The sequence below is a fragment of the Heterocephalus glaber genome, unplaced genomic scaffold (genome assembly GCF_053883595.1).
Source record: "Heterocephalus glaber isolate CG9 unplaced genomic scaffold, H.glaber_assembly_v1.0 deba00001572, whole genome shotgun sequence".
NCBI classification, from domain to species: domain Eukaryota; kingdom Metazoa; phylum Chordata; class Mammalia; order Rodentia; family Bathyergidae; genus Heterocephalus; species Heterocephalus glaber.
Window position 1 is genome coordinate 18,597,501 of NW_028258357.1, and position 17,468 is coordinate 18,614,968.

Consider the following 17,468-nt stretch of genomic DNA (forward strand, 5'->3'; position numbering starts at 1 on the left):
AAGTCTAGAAATGTCTCAGGTTTATCCTTCTTTATGGCAGAGTAGTACTCCATTGTATAAAAAAACAAATCTTCTTTATTCATTCTAAATTGGATACACATGTTTAAATACCACACTGTTTCTCTGGTGTGAGATGCCAAAAGGGTAAATAAGGTCCAAAATGTATAATAGATATTGTGAAACAGGAAGAAAATTTTTAAATGGGAAGGAGGACTATGGAGGGAGGAAGGAAGGGAAAAGGAAAAAAAGAGAATAGAAGGGGAAAATGGAAACAAAGCTTTTATAAACAAGGAGAGGAAGAGGGGTTGAAGGGAGGGGAGGGGAATGGGAAAAAGAAGAATTACGATATATTGTGTACAGGTACAGATTCCCTAGGATGAATGTGATCATTACGTATATCTAAAATGTACTGATGGAATTAATTTTTAAAAGCATTTTTCACAGTTTTTTGGTTTTTGGGTTTTTTTGGCACCAGGGATCAAACTCGGCACCTTGTGCTTGCGAGACAGGCGACAGAACCAGTGAGCTAAATCCCCGGCCCATTAAAAACATTTTAAAAGAGACAGCCCTGGTCTTGCGTTGGCGCTGGCTGTTCATCATCCAGGGAGCTGCCCATTCATGGTGACCTGGGCGGCTGGCTCCCTCCGTGACTCCATTGATGGGCACCGCTGCTGTCCAATCCCCGTTGCTGTCCTGGGCCGGGGTAACCGCTTGAATCTCTCCATAGTCATGGATCACAGTGTGCCGGGTGTAGAATGAGGGAGTCCTTGTCCTCGGGACTGGACTCAGCACACTGCTTTCCCAAGCTAGAAATTGTAGCTTCATTTCAGCCTGAATTGCTAGGAATTTTGAGTTTTTTCAGAAGATCAGAGAGCACCGGCTCTCTTGTGGAGATACACACAGATCCTCCTACCCGAGTCCCCGAGAATGCTGTAGTTGACACCAGTTTGACTTTTGTAATATTTTGATGAGCTCGTATAAATCTAAATACAATATTTATAAACCCTACCAGAAGTCCGTGGATTGAAGTAGGAGATATGAATTACAGTTGTATATCATGTATAATTTATTAAAATATTCCCTGGAGGGCTGATTCACCCCGGTGAGAATATAAAGTTGAACTTCTAGTTAACTGTTAAAAATAAAGCCAACGATCTTGAATTACAACGATGTGGATGGCTCGCAGTCCGTGTGAGGGAAGGGGTCAGCAAATAAGCGGCCGCTTTCCTCCTGTGATCTGGGTGGGCGCGCCACTGTCTCCACCTCCTTCCATAACCATGTGCCCCTGGCAGGCAGAGTGCAAAGGGGAATTTCCTGACTGGCTCGCCGTCCCCCGCCCACCAGAAAGAAACCAAAACCTGTTAGGTGTTATCAGGACGAAGTCCTCGTTTTCTTCCCTGTCCAAGTTCTGTGTGGACAGAAATCCTCAGTGCAGGCAAAGGCTTTGGGCCAACGAACATTGCTCCGTGCACACTTCGCTGGACACCAGCAGAGATTAAAATCTCGAGTCTCCTTGGTGCCTCCGCCTCCAGCCCTGCCAACTTTTGGTTTTGCTTTGATGGTTCAGAGCATTTCTCCTTCTCTCTGCCTTCAGCACAAGCCTCTCTTATAATTTATTCTCCACAAAGAAGCCACAGCGTTGCCCACCTAGTAAGTCAAGCTGGCTTCCTTGTGTTAGGAGGATGAAGTCCAGAGCCCTGCTGTCTGCTGACACCGTGGGATGTTTGTTGAATGAATAAGAGCCTGGTTCATATCTGAAGAATGCCCCAAATCATAAAATTTATTCAAGTTCTCTGTTCTAAATTCCGACTCAGTTGAAACTGTGGGATGTTTGGACATACTTTTCAATTTAGCTTCTTTTTTTCTGTTTCAGTCCTCTCTAATAAATAGTGACATTATCTTTGTGAAGCTGCATGCCCCATGGGAAGTCCTCGGAAGATACGCAGAACAAATGAATGTAAGGATGCCTTTCAGGTAGGTGTCCGTGTATTCCTCTCCTCCGCTGCATCACTGTAGACTTGAAGTTCTTTCTCAGGCCTGACAATACTGAAGTGCAGACCCGAAAGCTATTGGAGGGGAAAATCTTTCAAACATTTAGGAAATGCAAATAAGTCATCATCGCCATACCAATAATGATTTCATAGCTTTCTGTGACAGTTTCTTGCCAAGTCAGGCCTTATCAGGCAGATATTTCAAATGCCTGTGATAAAGAAGCATTTTGCAAATGGCATTTTCATTTTGAAAGTAACACTTCCAGAGGCCCTCAGCATCATGTTCCTTACTGACCAATCCCTTGTGGAAAAAAGAAAATTTAAATCTGCTTCCAAAGAAAGAAATTCTAGAAGTTTCATGAAAATATGCTCTTTTTAAATCTGAAAAGTCATAAACACTTCATAAACACAAACATTGATATCTGCTTGAAAGGGTATAGAAAATACTTTGTGTTGATTGTGGCATTATTTAAGAGGATTAATGTACGTTCATCTCACAGTGACTATTCCTGCTTTCCTTATGGGTTAAGGAAAGGTGACCTTCATTTGCTAGATAGAAATAAAGTATTAAACCCAACCTTATAAATGCCAGGATATGTTGGGGGGCTTATAATAGAATCTCCCTAAGGAAGGAGAGGAATTCAGCACTACAGGGCCTTGAGTTGCCTGCTTTGAGCTCACAACAGCCAGGAAAACAGTCAAATGTCAGGGACGAGCCAAACTGGTACCAGTTTTAAAAATACCTCTCAATGGGCTGCATGTGGAGACAAAGAATCAACTACATTCCGAGACCGAGAGACGAGAGACACATTTAGAGAAAGGCAATTTACAGTCGCAAGCTTGTACTATATCCCCCGGTACATCTTGCTTTTCCCTATTTAATTGATCTTTATGTCCCAATACCAATTCAGAATAGAGGCTGGAATTTGTATCATCTGTTTTCCTGGAGGCAAAATTCTCAAAATAGATGAAAATAGTTTTTACCTTATAATTGTTTTTTATAGTTAAAAATGTTAAAGAAATCTGAGAACTCAAGAGTTTCCAAAAAAATCATATATCCACCAAGAGAGAAAGAAAATAAATTTAGTTTCCATTGAAAACTGCTATGCTGTAATAACGAAATTCCAGTTATTTATCTATGATAGAGTAATTATCTAAAATGGATCAATGCCGTATCATACCTCAGAGCGAACAGTGAAAGAAACCGGTACAAAATATGCTTAGGTAGAAACTGATGCCCCTTCCCCAGAGGAAACATCACAAAGCCTCCTCCAGAACACTCACCCATGACAGAGACCCAAGGAGACCGAGGAGATGGAAAAGTTGAGGATGCTGCTGCAGGCCCAGCTTCCTTGATACCTGCAAAGATTTCTGGTCCGGAAAGCCGGGCTGCACCGTGGCCGCATGTCTCCATGCCCACTGCCTAGCAGAAAAGTGCTCCTCCCTTCCTTCGAGCATGTTTCTTATGCAGTATTAAGAGACTCCAAGTAAGCTATAAAATTAAAATGAATGTGAATAGTAATTTTCTCTTAGATGTAGGAATTCCTGCAGGACAACAGTCTTATGAGAGAATACTGTGAATGTGTGGCACTAAATGTCCTCGTGCATGTCCGTGTGGCCTTTACCTAAGCAGAGCTTCCCTGGATGCAACCTGGTGCCTCTAGGGTGTGCACTGTTATCCTGTCCGCAGTTTCCAGCCTAAGGAAGTGCACGCATCTCCGAAGGAGGAATTCTCCCACCATACCTTTTCCACAAAATGTACAAACATCAACTTGGCCGAATTTAAATGTCCCAAAGAATCTTATTAGTGTTTTTATTTTCTGTGAACTGTGCTTTTTAAATTGTAGCTTTCATTTCCTTCACTATTTAACCCTACAAGGTGTAAAAGGAAATTGAAGAATAGATTTCTTACAGGAATTTGCCAATAAAACCTACTTCTTAAATACCTATGTGTGTGTGTGTATATATATATATTACAAAATGAATAGACTTTATTTTAAAGCATTTTTAGGTTTACAGAAAATTAAGCAGCAGCACAGAGTTCCCATACAGCCACTTTCCTTATTAACACCTCGCATTAGTGATGCATTTGTTGCCATGAATGGCCAATATGACGGCATCATTGTTAACCAAAACCTGCAGTTGAAGGCTCACTGATGTTGAGCAGACCTGTGCAATTTGACAGATGCATATCACCACTTATCTCCCATTTTAGCATGATACACAATCCGAGGCCCTAAAAATCCCCCGAGCTTCCCCTGGTCACCCCCTGTCTGCCAGCCCAGACACCTGGCACCGCTGACCTGTTTATCACATTTGTTGTCACACATCTGCCAGCTACTTTGTGACATAAATCTCCTGTTTCCCAAAAGCGAGATGGCTCAGCAGCAGCTTAGAACACATATAAACTGCGTCTGTTTCCTTACCATGGCATTGATTGAAGCCTAAAATATGGAAATAAGATTGCATTTTAATAAAGCACCTAACCCACCTACTCTTCACTCAGCACCCAGAACTTCCATGTTTAATATTTTTGAAAGTGTAAATATGTAGTCATATAATATACACTTAGCATCTCCAATTTTAAAAAAACTGGTTTAGGATCCCTTGGTTTTACCTGTTTAATTCACCTTTGTCTGGAGCCAGTGTTTGGGCCATGTATGTCCTGTTGTGGTTAATTTATAGCTGTCCATTAATATGTTAGCCTTCCGAGGCAGGTTGCAAAAATATATATTTTTATATTACTCCTGTCTAAATCATGAGCAAAATGTTCTGAAAACTTAAATTGCTATATAAATACTACTTTAATATAATAGCGCACCTGTTAAATTATATATGTTGCCCCTCATCCATCTCTGCATTTTCCTGGAGAAAAGCCGACCTCAGCTGAATCCAGGCAAATACCAGTTGCTCCAATCATTGTTCCACACACACCTGATAGGCAGGGAGCAGCCATAAAAAAATGACAGCGGTGGGAGAAGGCAGGGCAGAGGAAACTGTCTCCTAAGATTTCGGGACTCGAAATGCATGCCCTGTCTTCCTACTACATTTCTCACTGTTAATCTCTTTTTAGTTTTTCCTTCTTCACCTCTTACAGGCTTCTGTCTTCAATCTCCTTTCCTTCCTTGCTAGTTCAAACTGTAACTGACGATGGGTTTTCTTCTCGACTGGCTTCATTTTTGCTGTTCTTCCAGGAGAAAAATCTATTACCTGCCCCGCCGGTACAAGTTCATGAGCAGGTCAGTAGCATGCTCTGGCACGGCGGTGTGTTTGTCTGCTGTCTGTGTACCCCAATGATGGCAAGAGCCACAAGGCCAGGAAGATGTCACAGAGGAAAACCTCTGCCATCCCCAAAGTAGCTGCTTTGGGTTAGCCTGGGAGGAAATAGGCAAAGATGAAATCGTTCCCGTCTTGCCTGTGGCTCCTCCAAACTTGGGAGGACATAGTTCATCTGCAGGTGTATTTGAGGTTGTTGTTTTCAGCCCATTCTACTGGATAAATTCCCCAAATCCTGGCTGTTCAGAATGTCTGTGGCCTGGAAATGATTGTTTTCCACACAGATTCCTTCCACTATGCGTAATTTGAAAGCTCAAAGTGCAGAGCTGACATTTGCCCCCTCCTGGATCAGTAATGTGTTTTTCATAAACTATACAGATAAACCAGGCATGATACTGCACTCCTGTAATCTCAGCGCTCTGGGAGGCTGAGGCAGGAGGATTACAAGTTGGAACCCAGCCTGGCAATTGAGCAACTTAGAGAGACCCCATCTCAAAATTTTAAAAAAATTTTAAAGGTGCTGGGCATGTAGCTCAGTGCAAAAGCCTGAGTTCAATCCCCAGTACCACAAAAAAAAAAAAAAAATTTTAAATAAACAAAAATATGTAGATATATGTCCTTATTAAAGAGTTCTCCCAGTTCTCTTTATTTAAAAACAATAAAAAGCCTCACTTGATGAAGATTGTATTTACTGTACCTTATGTCTTTCCGAAGCTTGTCTTTCCTTGTTTTATGAGATGGCAAGGAGCAAAGAGCAAGGGAACGCATTGATGATGCCCTCTAATTAGATTCTGTTGTGATCACTGGTGAATCTAATTTCAAAATCTTAATGGGTCTTAGAGTCCATTCATCTTGAGCTGAGTTGATGGTTAATTTCGGAATCCACAGAGTTGCTCTGAAAATCCTACAAGTAGTTCAGCTCTGTGAGGTTTATGATTCAGGTTCAGTTTCTCTACTGTGCAGAGTTGTAGGTAAGAGAGTAATTGATAGATTTCGGTAAATTTCCTAAGGGTGCATGGTAAGAGAATGGTAAAAACAAAGAGTACATGACAGAATAGACATCCAGAAAAAGTAAGGTGCTGGGATGTCTCAACACTTACCTGGGCAGCGGTCCGATTGGCATTTCCTTCGGTGATAGACGTGACCAGTATTCACGATGCAGGTCAGTCCTGTGTCCACTGCAGACTTCTGGGGAAGCTGAAACACATTAGCCCTGTCAGTTCTCCAACATCAGCCAGCATCAGCGTCACATGGAGGAGGGACCCCGAGTTCCTGAGTCAGAAACTGCAGCAGGGTAGGAAAATCCTCATTTCTAACAGGTTCCAGCCTAAGGCTGAGGCCTCTCATCCTGGGACCAGACTTGGAGGCCAACCTCTACCTTCCCATTAAATTAAGGATTTGGCTGAGTGTAGATAGAGAAAGTGGAAACTGAAGTCAAATGAAACCAGAAGGAAACACAAGGTGAAGTTCCTTCCAGCCCTGGTGGCACCGTGGAAGTGCTGAGTCTGTACATGGTACTATTTCAGTCTCTTGGATGAAATGTGTTCCGGATTCTAAAAGGATGGGAGTGTGGGTCTCACCCTTGTCCACGTTAGCAAGCGGCTGTTATTTCTGTACGGCTCTCATGTGTGGAACAAATCTCCTCATCCTTTGGGATCGTGAGACTATTTGGTACTAGATGGCTTTGGGCAAGATACCTCACATCTCTGAGTCTCAGTTTCCATGTTTATAAGATGAAGGCAGTAATTTCTGCACTGTGAGATCGGTGTGAGGTTCAGTGCCTAGCAGGGAGTAGATGTCCATGCTCGGTATCTTGGTGATTAGCATATGGAGCAGCCCTAAGAGCATTGTGTCTCGGGCCTGCTGCCTGTTTCCAGCTGCTCTCATCCATCTCCTCTGTCTCTCCTTCCCTCTCTCCTCTAGTGACGGGCCTGCCAAGTCTTTGGCAAGTTCCAATTTTCCTTACCGAATAGTCATTTCGATTCCCTTAAATTCCAACAGCCTCCATTTATATCCCCACTGCAGGCACCCTCTCTGCACAGTCATGTAATTGAAACCCCCACTCTAATCAGCCTCCTGAGCTCGTAGGCGCTGTCCCCTGAGAACTTCCAGACCGCTCAGTCCTCTGTCCCACCACCATTGCCTTTGCTGAGCTCTCATCACCTTAGCCTGCTTTGTCTCAGTTTACCCTCCGAACGCTCTTCTCCTCATCTTCCCAAGGGGCAAAGGGGATCAAGTCACCGCACAGTGATCAGAATAAAGCTAGCGCCTCAGAATAAACATACCGCTCCCTAAACTCACTTCACCCATCTCTCCCAGCCACTGCTTGCTCCTCTGTGCTGAGCAGTTCATGGCTGCCAGACAGTATGCTCAGGTAGCTTCCCATGTCTCTCTCTGTACACGTGGTGTTTCCAGATAGTGCTTTCCTGGCTTCTGAAGCTGATGTCCACCAAGTCCTTAAAACCCAGCCCACAGGGTTGGGCCTTGTGACCAGGGAAGGTGACGTCTCTTTTCTCCTCTCCCAGTGGCTCCCAGTGGCCCCACTACCCAGTGCGGTTACGTATGACATTGAAGTGATCTATGTCATCTCTGATGTGGCTGTCCCCTGTCCTACCTGGATGACATTTGAAGTTAAGGATGACACGTTCATTTCTTTTATTTTCAGCACCTAGCCAATGGTAGGTGGTGTGAATGAACTAAAGAATATCCAAACATATGCCTGGGGAGTGGACTGGGAGCAAGGAGTCACAGAGAAAAGAAACATGGAAAAGCCATGTCTGCCCAAAGTGTCAGACACAGACTTGGAGCAGAAACATTAACTTAAACAATGAAGGATGAATGGATAGTGAGGGCTTGAAAGAAAACAGCGTGATAAAAGGAAACATAGAATCTCAAGGTCGGATGGGAATCAATACATAAAGCCAACTAACTCATTAAAGGCTTTGGTCTCTGTTTTACGGCCAGCTTAGATACCTCTGGAGACACAGACTGCCACAGCCCATCTGAGGGCACTTCTGATGGTTGGAATGCTCTTCTTCCCATTTCTACTCTTTGATTGTAGTTCTGCTTCCTAGATAGACAAAAACAATCAGCAGAGCAAAAAAATCAAAGCGTGTGGCAGAGATTGAGCTGTTACAGGAAAAGTGCACAGCACTTAGCAAGAATTTGGAAATTTCATTGTGGGGAAGAAAAGTTTTCACATCCATGGGATTAGGAAAATATTGTTGAAGGAAAACAAAGAGTAGAAATCTAGCAGAGATACAGGTGTGGTGAGGAAGATGGTGATATTTCTTTTAATAATTCTGCATTATAACTCACGGTGGGTTTGAGGGAGCTGGTGTTCTGGAGGCCTTTAGAATTGATGGCACAGCAATCGAAGTGAGAAGTAAAGCTAGGGAATCCAATTTGAAAGTCAGAGGCAGACAAGTCAGGACTTTAGCCAAGGTTGAGCATGGAATTTCCCAGAAAAGGGTGTAATTAGTGAAGAGGGCCACTGGCAATTCCTTGGAAAATTTCCAGTAAGGCGAACAGAGGAGACAGGAGAAAGACAAAAAGGATCAACTGGAAACCAGAAGAATGAAAAGAGGGCAGTGTCAAAAAGGCACCAGGAATGAGTTTCTGTGAGGAGGGTTGTTCTTCAGCTTTTGGTAAACAGTGGAAGCCAAGAATCTATTTGAGATATTTAGAAGTCACCCATAACCTCATGACAGCAGTCTCCATGGAGTAGTGGTTCTCAGATGTGCATCACGATTGTGTGGAGGAATTATTTATTCATTCATTTATGTATTTAGTGGTGCTGGGGATCCAACCTAGTGGCTCACACACCAAACACTCTACCACTGAGCTACATCCCAGCCCCGGAGAAATTTTTGATGTGCAGCTCACAGAGCCCATTTTTAGGATGTTTTTTACTCAGTAGGTCTTAAGTGTAGTTGACCAGTTGCATTTGGACTGAGATTCTAAAATTCCAGGTGATGCTGATGAAGAGGCCCAGAGACATATTTCGAGAAGCATAACCATGCAGTGGAGGGGACTAGCAGCCTCATTACAGCTGGTGGAGGAAGCATGGGTCTTGAGAACCGCAGACAGTGAGGGCTCACTGCAACCTTGTCATGCTTGGTGGTAGAGGAAGAAGAGGGGCAGAATTCCTATCACCAGCCCAAAGGAGGGTAGCACAGGATGCTGAACTCGTGGGCACTCACGTGATCTCCATGTGGGCAGAGATGTTCTGAGGAACTAAGAGCCAGGCAGATCCTTGTATCTACAGCATGAAGAACAGCCTGCTAAACACCAATATTTGCCTTGAAAAACAAAGAGGCTCATTCCAGGGCCTCACAGTTATGGAAGCATTTAGACAGGAAGACGCTGGGACACTCTGGGCTGAAAGAGGGGAAAAGGACAACTCGATGGTGGCTCCATGACACATTAATTCAGAACGTCCTCTTCATACAGGCTTCATTGCTTACTGCGTAGCGTTGTTTTGCCTCAAATGGAGCGATATGACTTTCTGAAGCCCAGTGTGTGGTGTAAGTTTTAAATGCAGTTAATCTGCAGATTTTGTCCCCATTCCAACTGTTTCAGCCCAAAATAGACTGGCTGAGCTGATGAAGGGTATTCGTCTCTTTGCAGGCATCTCTGATAACCCAAGGTGAAGGGCTCACCTACAACTTGTGGTCCTGACATTTCCCCAGTAAGGAAACACTGGATTTCCAGACCCTGAAATTCTCCTTTCATACTGAACATGGACATTTAGTTTAGTTTTTAGTCTCATATATATAAATGATATATAATTTCATTGATCCATGAAAGCATCCCCCAAACAAACCTGTCTCCTTCAAAGAGAAGTTAAAAATTCTAAAGTTTTCGAGCAGGCAGTGAAATAAAGTATCTTTGGAACATATTTTTATTTCAAAAAGTCACCCAAGGGGCCGGGGATTTAGATCAGTGGTTCTGGCTCCTGCCTTGCAAGCGCAAGGCCCTGAGTTTGATCCCCAGTACCAAAAAAAAAAGTCACCAGACTCTCATAAGGCATACTCACGTATATTTGTTTTGTTTTGTGGGGGGTTTTTTTGGTACTGGCGATCGAGCTCGGGTCCTTGCGCTTGTGCAGCAGGCAGCAAAACCACTGAGCTAAATCCCTGGCCCTCACATATATTTTTTTTAAAGTAAATTCTCTTTTTAATCCATGTGCTTGGTCTTTTAAACACTGCCCTGACTCTTATCTTTAGCAGGATTATAGGCATTATAAATTATCTAAAAAGGAGGGAAAATTTATCTTCCGCTTTTTTGTTTTTGTCTTCACAAAATAGTACAAATATACAGCGGATCCTCAAGTTACAACCACCCTGAAATGTGAACAGCTTGAATTACAACTGGAATTTTAGTTTTAACTTATGAACAAAGTCTTGAGTTATGACCCAAATGCCGGCAGCTTGTGCTCTCAGATGGTCTCAGATGCAGGTTTAACCCTTACAGAGCTCCAGAGGGAACAGGACAGCATCCTTTCCTGTGTGGGGTTCACTGGGAAATCCTGGGCCGGTGTCTCTCTAAGGACACTGAGATCTTCCTGCGTACAGGAGAGAGACTTTGAAGGCTGCGTAGAGGAGCCTGAGCCTTCAATTGACTGACTCGAGTTACAGCCAGCCCTTGGGAACGAATTGAATTTGTAAGTCAAGGGACCACTGTAGTTTGTAGAAAATGTGATTCCAAAGCAACACAGGGGATCAGTGAGCGGGGATGGTAGCTGAAGGCTCATCACCAGCCACCTATCCCCTCACTGCTATACATATCCTGCCTGACTTAATGCTTTGCAATGTAGCAGAGCGAATGCCAGGCCCTACAGCATCATACATTTGGTGTTGCACAATCCTATCAGATGAGCATACAGGAAAAATGACAAAAATTGCTTGTTATTTTCCACTGCATTTTAAAAAATTAATATGGATAAATGTTCCAAAGCCTTTAGAGTCTTCCATAAGGTATTTAGGCTGTGCCTCAAATAGCCCTGTGACCTCAAAGAATCATATTATCTTCCAAAGCTCCCTAACCCCTATCCAGGAAACTTGGCTCTAAGAAAGTTGTATAACTGTCATCATTCCAGGACAGCTTCATTTGCTGCAGTGTAAGGCTGTGTGCTAACTCTGATTAAAACAAAAAAGAACAAAAACATGCTCATCTGCAAGTTCCCTCTAGGCATATCATCTCTGAAAATGGAATCGGTTAGAAACACAATGCTATATTATTCTAGTTTGGGGAAAAGCAGGTGTCTGTGAAGTAGGCCTGTTTATTTAATTCAGTCTGATCAAGTTGTCCTTGGCATAGACTCCTGGGGTTTACACTTTTCCTAGATTCTCACCTGCTAGGAACCAGCATTTTGAGATGAACCAAACTTACCCTCAGAGCAACTTCTGTACACGTAACTCAGCCTTGTAGATCAGATTATCAACTTGACAGCCCAGGCCAGAAATGCCCAAGTGGCTGATCCCGTCTTCTCTTTATTGATTGGCCAACAGTCTGTAAGAGGGCTTTGGCTTGATAAATAGCAAGGATAGAACAGCGTGACAGTTTATCCAACCAAAATTTATGCTGAATCATTCACCCTGTGTTTTTTCTTTTCTTTTTCCTGTCAATAGAGACTTTATGAAGTAAGTTGCATCCTATACTGAAGAGACAAAGGGCATGTGTTCTGGTTAGTTTGTTTCCTGACTTTAACATATCAGAGTGAATTTCAGGATTGGCAGTTTAGAGTTGTTTATTAAGTGCAATATGGGATCAGTGGCCTCAATATAAAAGGAGTAATCGCGGTTTTTGAATTTCTGTTGAGAAGAGAACTTGCTGCATAAAGTTCCTCATCATTGTTACCATCATTGTCTTCACCCTTGAAACCACTGCTTGAGTCCTTTGTATTCCCAAGACATGGGGCAGGCACTTGATACTTATTATTGTGTTTTGTGCTCACACTGCCTTGTGTAACCAGCGCTCTCAGCTCAGAGAGGTTCAGTTACTTGCCCAGAATTTCACTCACAGTTAGCAAGCTATGCAACCAGGCTGTGAATAGGCTTTCAGCTGATTTAAAACCTAACACTGTATATGGAAAGTTTTCCATTTGGTGCTGCAAAAAACAGAGCTCTTTATCAACTTCAGTGTGTTTGCAGTTATGGAACCCAAATGCTATTGCTCAAATCACTGAGAGCAAGTGACAGCAGTTGATCATCAGTTTAGGGCTGAAGACAAGGCTCAGTCAGGACAAAAGGCATGGCCAGGTCACACTGATACTAGACAATTGACCTTCTGACCTGGACACAGGCGAAGCAAGACTGGCCCAGATTCTGCAAGCACATGCACTCCTACACAGGAGAGCTTTACTGGGAGAGATTTCAGCCAAATTGGAGTCGAGAGAGCAAACAAGCTGCTTGCAGAGCAGAGATCAGCAGGTTTTGGGGGAGATGTTTTTTCATTTGTTTTTGAGGCACTGGAGATTGAATCCAGAGCCTTCACACTGAATTACATTCTCTCCCCACCCCTCCTTTTTAAAAAATTTTAAGATAGCATCTCACTCAATTCCCCAGGCTGGCCTCAAACTTCTGATCCTCCTGCCTCAGCTTCCCAGAGTGCTGAGATTATAAGTGTGCATTACCATGGCCAGGTGAGAGCAGCAGGATTTCACTGTTTTGCTGGGGTGAGCTAAAGACTGGTAATTTCCATTGGCCAGGGACATGGTTCCAATATATAGGGTTTAGTTTGTTTGTTTTTGTGATTCATCTGGACCACCTGGTGGTAAGCATCAATTTGACCTAGAAGTTATTGAATTTTCATATATTTGCTGCCTTCATCCTACACAAAACACAGCCTGTGGGCCTGGGACCCATGATAAAGCGGAAGGACTTCTGATGCACAAGAAAAGAGAGGAGAAAGAGAAAAAAAAAAAGAAAGAAAACACACACCAGCTACAATGGGCCAAGTTAACCCTGCATTATAGTTTTGGACTAAACATTTTTAAATGATCAACAAGTCTACATACAGAGACAACATCTAAGACAGCAAAGGGGACAGACACAAGATGAGGACAGAGATGCCATGCCATTTATTCCACTTGAGTCACCCTTCGGATCTCTGTAGGCTTAAGTGAAGGCTCAGCGTTTTCAGCAAAAGTGGCCTTCAGGTCCCCAGGAAGTGACCCAGGCAACTATTACCATGACCACATGGCAGAGGTGATATCTACAGCAAAGCTTGTGAGACACTAATCGTGTCTCGCCCAGCTCTGTGACCACCAAAATTAGTGATTTTTAAGTTGACTAAGAGCAAATGAAGCTAGAGGACTTCAGTAGGCTTCCTTTTTGGTGACACTTTCTTATTTTATGCCAATGTTCTGCTTCCGTGCTTTTACCAGGCTCTTGTGAAGGGTCTGGTGCAACATGCCAGGGTGATCACTTTTTGCATCAGGGGCTCGTTTTGTTGGCCCAGCCTTTTGTCCCATCATGGGGGTCCCTAGGTGCCTCAACCCAGGGGTATGAGACAGAATTGAGAATCCAGCTTGAGGCTCAGCCTTCCCAGCCAGTCAGTAGCTTTTGTCCTGTGTGTCTATCCTCTGCGTGGTTGGAGAGGATCCTCGAGGGGATCCTTGGTGACCAGACCCAGACTGGTTTCAAGAGGTTTTTCAGTGCCCTGTGGCTATCATGACAGGTCCACAAATTTATGCAAAGTGACATGAAGGTATTATCACAATTCTGTAAGTTGGAAGCCTTGGTGGAGTGAGGGTGTCTTTGTTCAGGTTCCGCCAAGGCTGAAATCAAGGTATCAGTCAGCCTAGGCTCTCACCTGGGAACTGGGAGAGACTCAGCTTCTTGGTTCCTTCAGGGGGCTGACATCACTACAATTCATTCCATTACCACCCTGAAGTCTCCATTTGTTTACCGGCTGCTAGTTGAAGGCCATACTCAGCTTCTGGAGACTTCCTGCATTCCCGGCTCCTGACCCTTTTCATCAAGGCCAGCCATGGTAGATCGAGTCCTTCTCTTCCCTGACTCTCAGATCCCCTTCTGCACATGTCCTCATGTGGTTGACTGGGGCCCATCTGAGTCAGCCAGGACGCTCTTCCTGTTTTAAGATTGATCTGTAACCTTGATTACTTCTTCATAGGCCCTTGTGCTGTGTAACCTAACATACTCACCAGTTCCGGGGAGTAGGGGACATTGCAGGAAGCAATCCTACCAGCCAGAAGAAACCACAAGCTTCTGACCTTGTTTGGGGGTCTCTGTCTCTGAAAAGCACAGAGCCGAGCAGGCAGATGAGAGGGGACCTGGAAGGTCCGTGCTTTGTCCTCCTGCTTAGGTTCTCTGCTGAAGCTCAGTCCGCTCCACAGCCCAAGCCCAGCCAGTGTCTCAGAGTTCTATTTTTAAGACTTTTTTTTAATGTGTTTCTTCTACTAGTGTTTTAAAAATCCCGTTCTTCTGATTCCCATCACTTTCGTATTAGTGCTGTGTGGCCCACAAGAACTTGTTAGTGTGTGCTCTCTGCCGGTGCGCTCTGCGAGTGTTTTGTACCCACCATCTCTCACGCGCCTCCTAGCCACCCTGTGTGATATTAAGATGATGGTGATAATGACGACTGTTATCCTATTTTATAACCCTGGAAAACCACAGTCAGTAAGGTGAGTGACACAACTGATTAGGCAACAGAACCAGGTTTCAGGGCCCCCAGTGACAAACCCCAGCTTTCTTCTGCCAGGCCAAACAGTCTCCCCTTGTTTCCTTCTCCCTTCCTTTTACTCCTCATTTTTCAATTAATGAATCATTTTCATTGCCCTTTTCTCCGCTCTCTTCACCATCTCCACGTTTCTTTTAAATTGTGGTGCCACAGCTGGCATCTGAAAGCTGCCATTTCATTCCATGGAGTATTTGTGTCTGATTTTTTTACAGCTTTATTTGCTTTTATCCACACTGAGCAGTGTACCCAGCTGGACTGAATTCATAGTCTTTCCACACAGTGCCCAGATTCTGCAAAATATAATCCGATTAGCGCTGCAGACTGCAGATGTGTGGGAGGTAAAAGCTCTATTACGGAAACTGTCGGGCCAATGTCCTCTTTCTTGAGTTTGAAGGCAATCAGATGAAATAAAGCCGAGAGCCACAGGGACGCTACTGGCTTAGTGTAGGAGGTCTAATTTATGAGTCCATTTAAGGACTAAATCACTGCACTTAGACAAGTCATAGAGGTTGTGCAGCACAACTTTGAATTGAAAAACAAAAAGAAATCCTAAGAAGCAAGTTCTTTGCTTAAATTCTTACTTTTTGGAAGAAAAAAAAAAGAAAAAACAGTAATAGTATCAAACACTCACTGTGCACCAGACACTGTTCTGAAGACATTATGAACGTATTAATCAGTTCATCACCGCCCTATGAACTTGGTATCATTTTCATGCCCATTTTACAGATAGGGGAACTTGAGGCACAACAAAGGTGACTTGCCCAAAGTTGCACTGCTGATATCTGGAGAGCCAAGATTTGAACCTAGGCCCTTCTAGCCCTACAGTTCATGTTCTCAGTCTTTGCTATGCCACTTCTCTGAACGTCGTCTTCCTCCTGTACTTGAAGTGTATTTAAAGAGACGCTGAGGACTGGGGTAGGGGAGGAGACCAGGAAGAGAGTCTGGAAGAGACAGGAACATCTCCCTTCGAGGGCTTTGGACCCCGTTCAGAGTACTGTTTTTCCCTGGCAGCATGACCTGATACAATGTGTACTTCTCTGAAAAGGAGGCGCGCGAAGGTCCTCTGGGAGAAGAGGCGAGGGCAGCTACGAAATCCTCCCTGGAGTTCTAGAGAGGACAGCCAGGCCGGCAGAGTTGGGGTCATGGGGAGGTAGAACAGGGCTGGAAATAAAGCAAAGAGGAATCTAGTGGTGTTTTCACCGTGTCCGCTCGACTGGGCTCAGGGATGTCCGGGGAGTAAGCTAAACGGAGTTCAGGGATGTATCTGTGAGGGATTTTCCGAAGACACAGCATTCAAATCTGCAGACTGAGTCAAGAAGTAGCCATCACCAAAAAGGCAGAGGGAAGACAAAGGTTCCTGCATCATCTTCCTCTGCCCTCAGAAAGCTGAGTCCCCTGCTTTCTGGCCTGAAGACTCAGGTGGAGATTTAAACCCTAGGTTCACACCACTGTAGGAGCTGAGAAGCCCCAGGAAGTGCCAGCAAATCCACAAGCAGCAGGCCTAGGAAATGAAATGGTGTAAGGCCCAGTCCGAGTCTGCAGGCCTAGAGCCAGGACCACCGCTGCGGGAGAGCCGGAGAAGAGTCCCAGCTTGGGCGGGGAGCGCATTCGCCCTTCCTGCACCGTTTGGTTTCATCCAGGCCTTCAAGGTGTTGGGTGACACGCACCGCATTGGTGACCCCCAGCGTCCTTACCCAGCTAGAGATTCCGGAAGGGCTCATCTCTTCCAGAAGTGATCGTCTTTTCTGGAGGGCCTCTCAGAGGCTCACCTAGAAAAATGCTCTACCAGCTATTCAGGCATCCTCAGGCAAGTTGCCACCACATTCATGAAAAATAACAAACTACTGTGTGAATATTTTTTAATTGGAAAAAATAAAACATGATTGAACTACAGGTATTTTCAGTTAATAAACTTAGAAAACATTTAGGTATTCGCTAGGGAAATTGGTTTCTTCTGTATCTCCTAAATGTAATCCCTGTCATCAACTGTGCAGTGATCCCTAAAATCAGAAGTCCAAAATCATTTAAAAAAAGAAAAGGAGTCGAAAATCTGCATTTTGGCCCTGACTTTCCTTCATGTACTGACTGGGTCGGGGGGCTGCGGAGTCCCCCTCAAGACTCCCTTTGTGAAATTCTGTGCCAAGTCAGAACAGTACCTGGTCAGCTCCTCTCCCAGATGCTGTTAGATACCTACTCTGAGGAAAAATGATTCGATAGTGTAGGCTCCTGCAGTAACATAGCCATTTCACAGTCTGCTATTATGTGAGGGATTCATTCCTTCTACTGGTTGCTATGGACAGCGATCAACAGCTGGCCACTCAGAGGCCAGATGTCTTCATCGGTAGAAGTCAGTAGGACAGAGAGAATAGAGATGTAGCCATGGAGGAAAACACGCTTACCAACCCTGCTTAGGACACTGTTGTTTGTTTCCTTGACTTTGTACCTCGTGTGTGTAATGGTGCTGCAGGACCACGAGACCCATGGAATTAGCTTGAA

The 17,468-nt window shown here is 44.2% G+C and overlaps 1 protein-coding gene across 23 annotated transcripts in view; it reads left to right on the plus strand.

Annotated features, from left to right (window-relative positions):
* Ano4 (anoctamin 4) overlaps nucleotides 1-17,468 on the plus strand; it is a 366,091-nt gene that overhangs the window by 224,327 nt on the left and 124,296 nt on the right. For 20 of the 23 annotated variants that reach the window (XR_015443559.1, XR_015443558.1, XR_015443557.1 and 17 more), the window contains 2 exons: nucleotides 1,874-1,974; nucleotides 5,186-5,230. Coding sequence is in view for 20 of the 23 variants with exons in the window: in XM_013072270.3 (XP_012927724.1) it covers nucleotides 1,874-1,974; nucleotides 5,186-5,230 (146 nt within the window). In the remaining 3 variants the exon portion in view is untranslated. The remainder of the gene's footprint in view (nucleotides 1-1,873; nucleotides 1,975-5,185; nucleotides 5,231-17,468) is intronic. The other 3 variants (XM_087192685.1, XM_087192682.1, XM_087192676.1) reach the window with 1 other exon arrangement.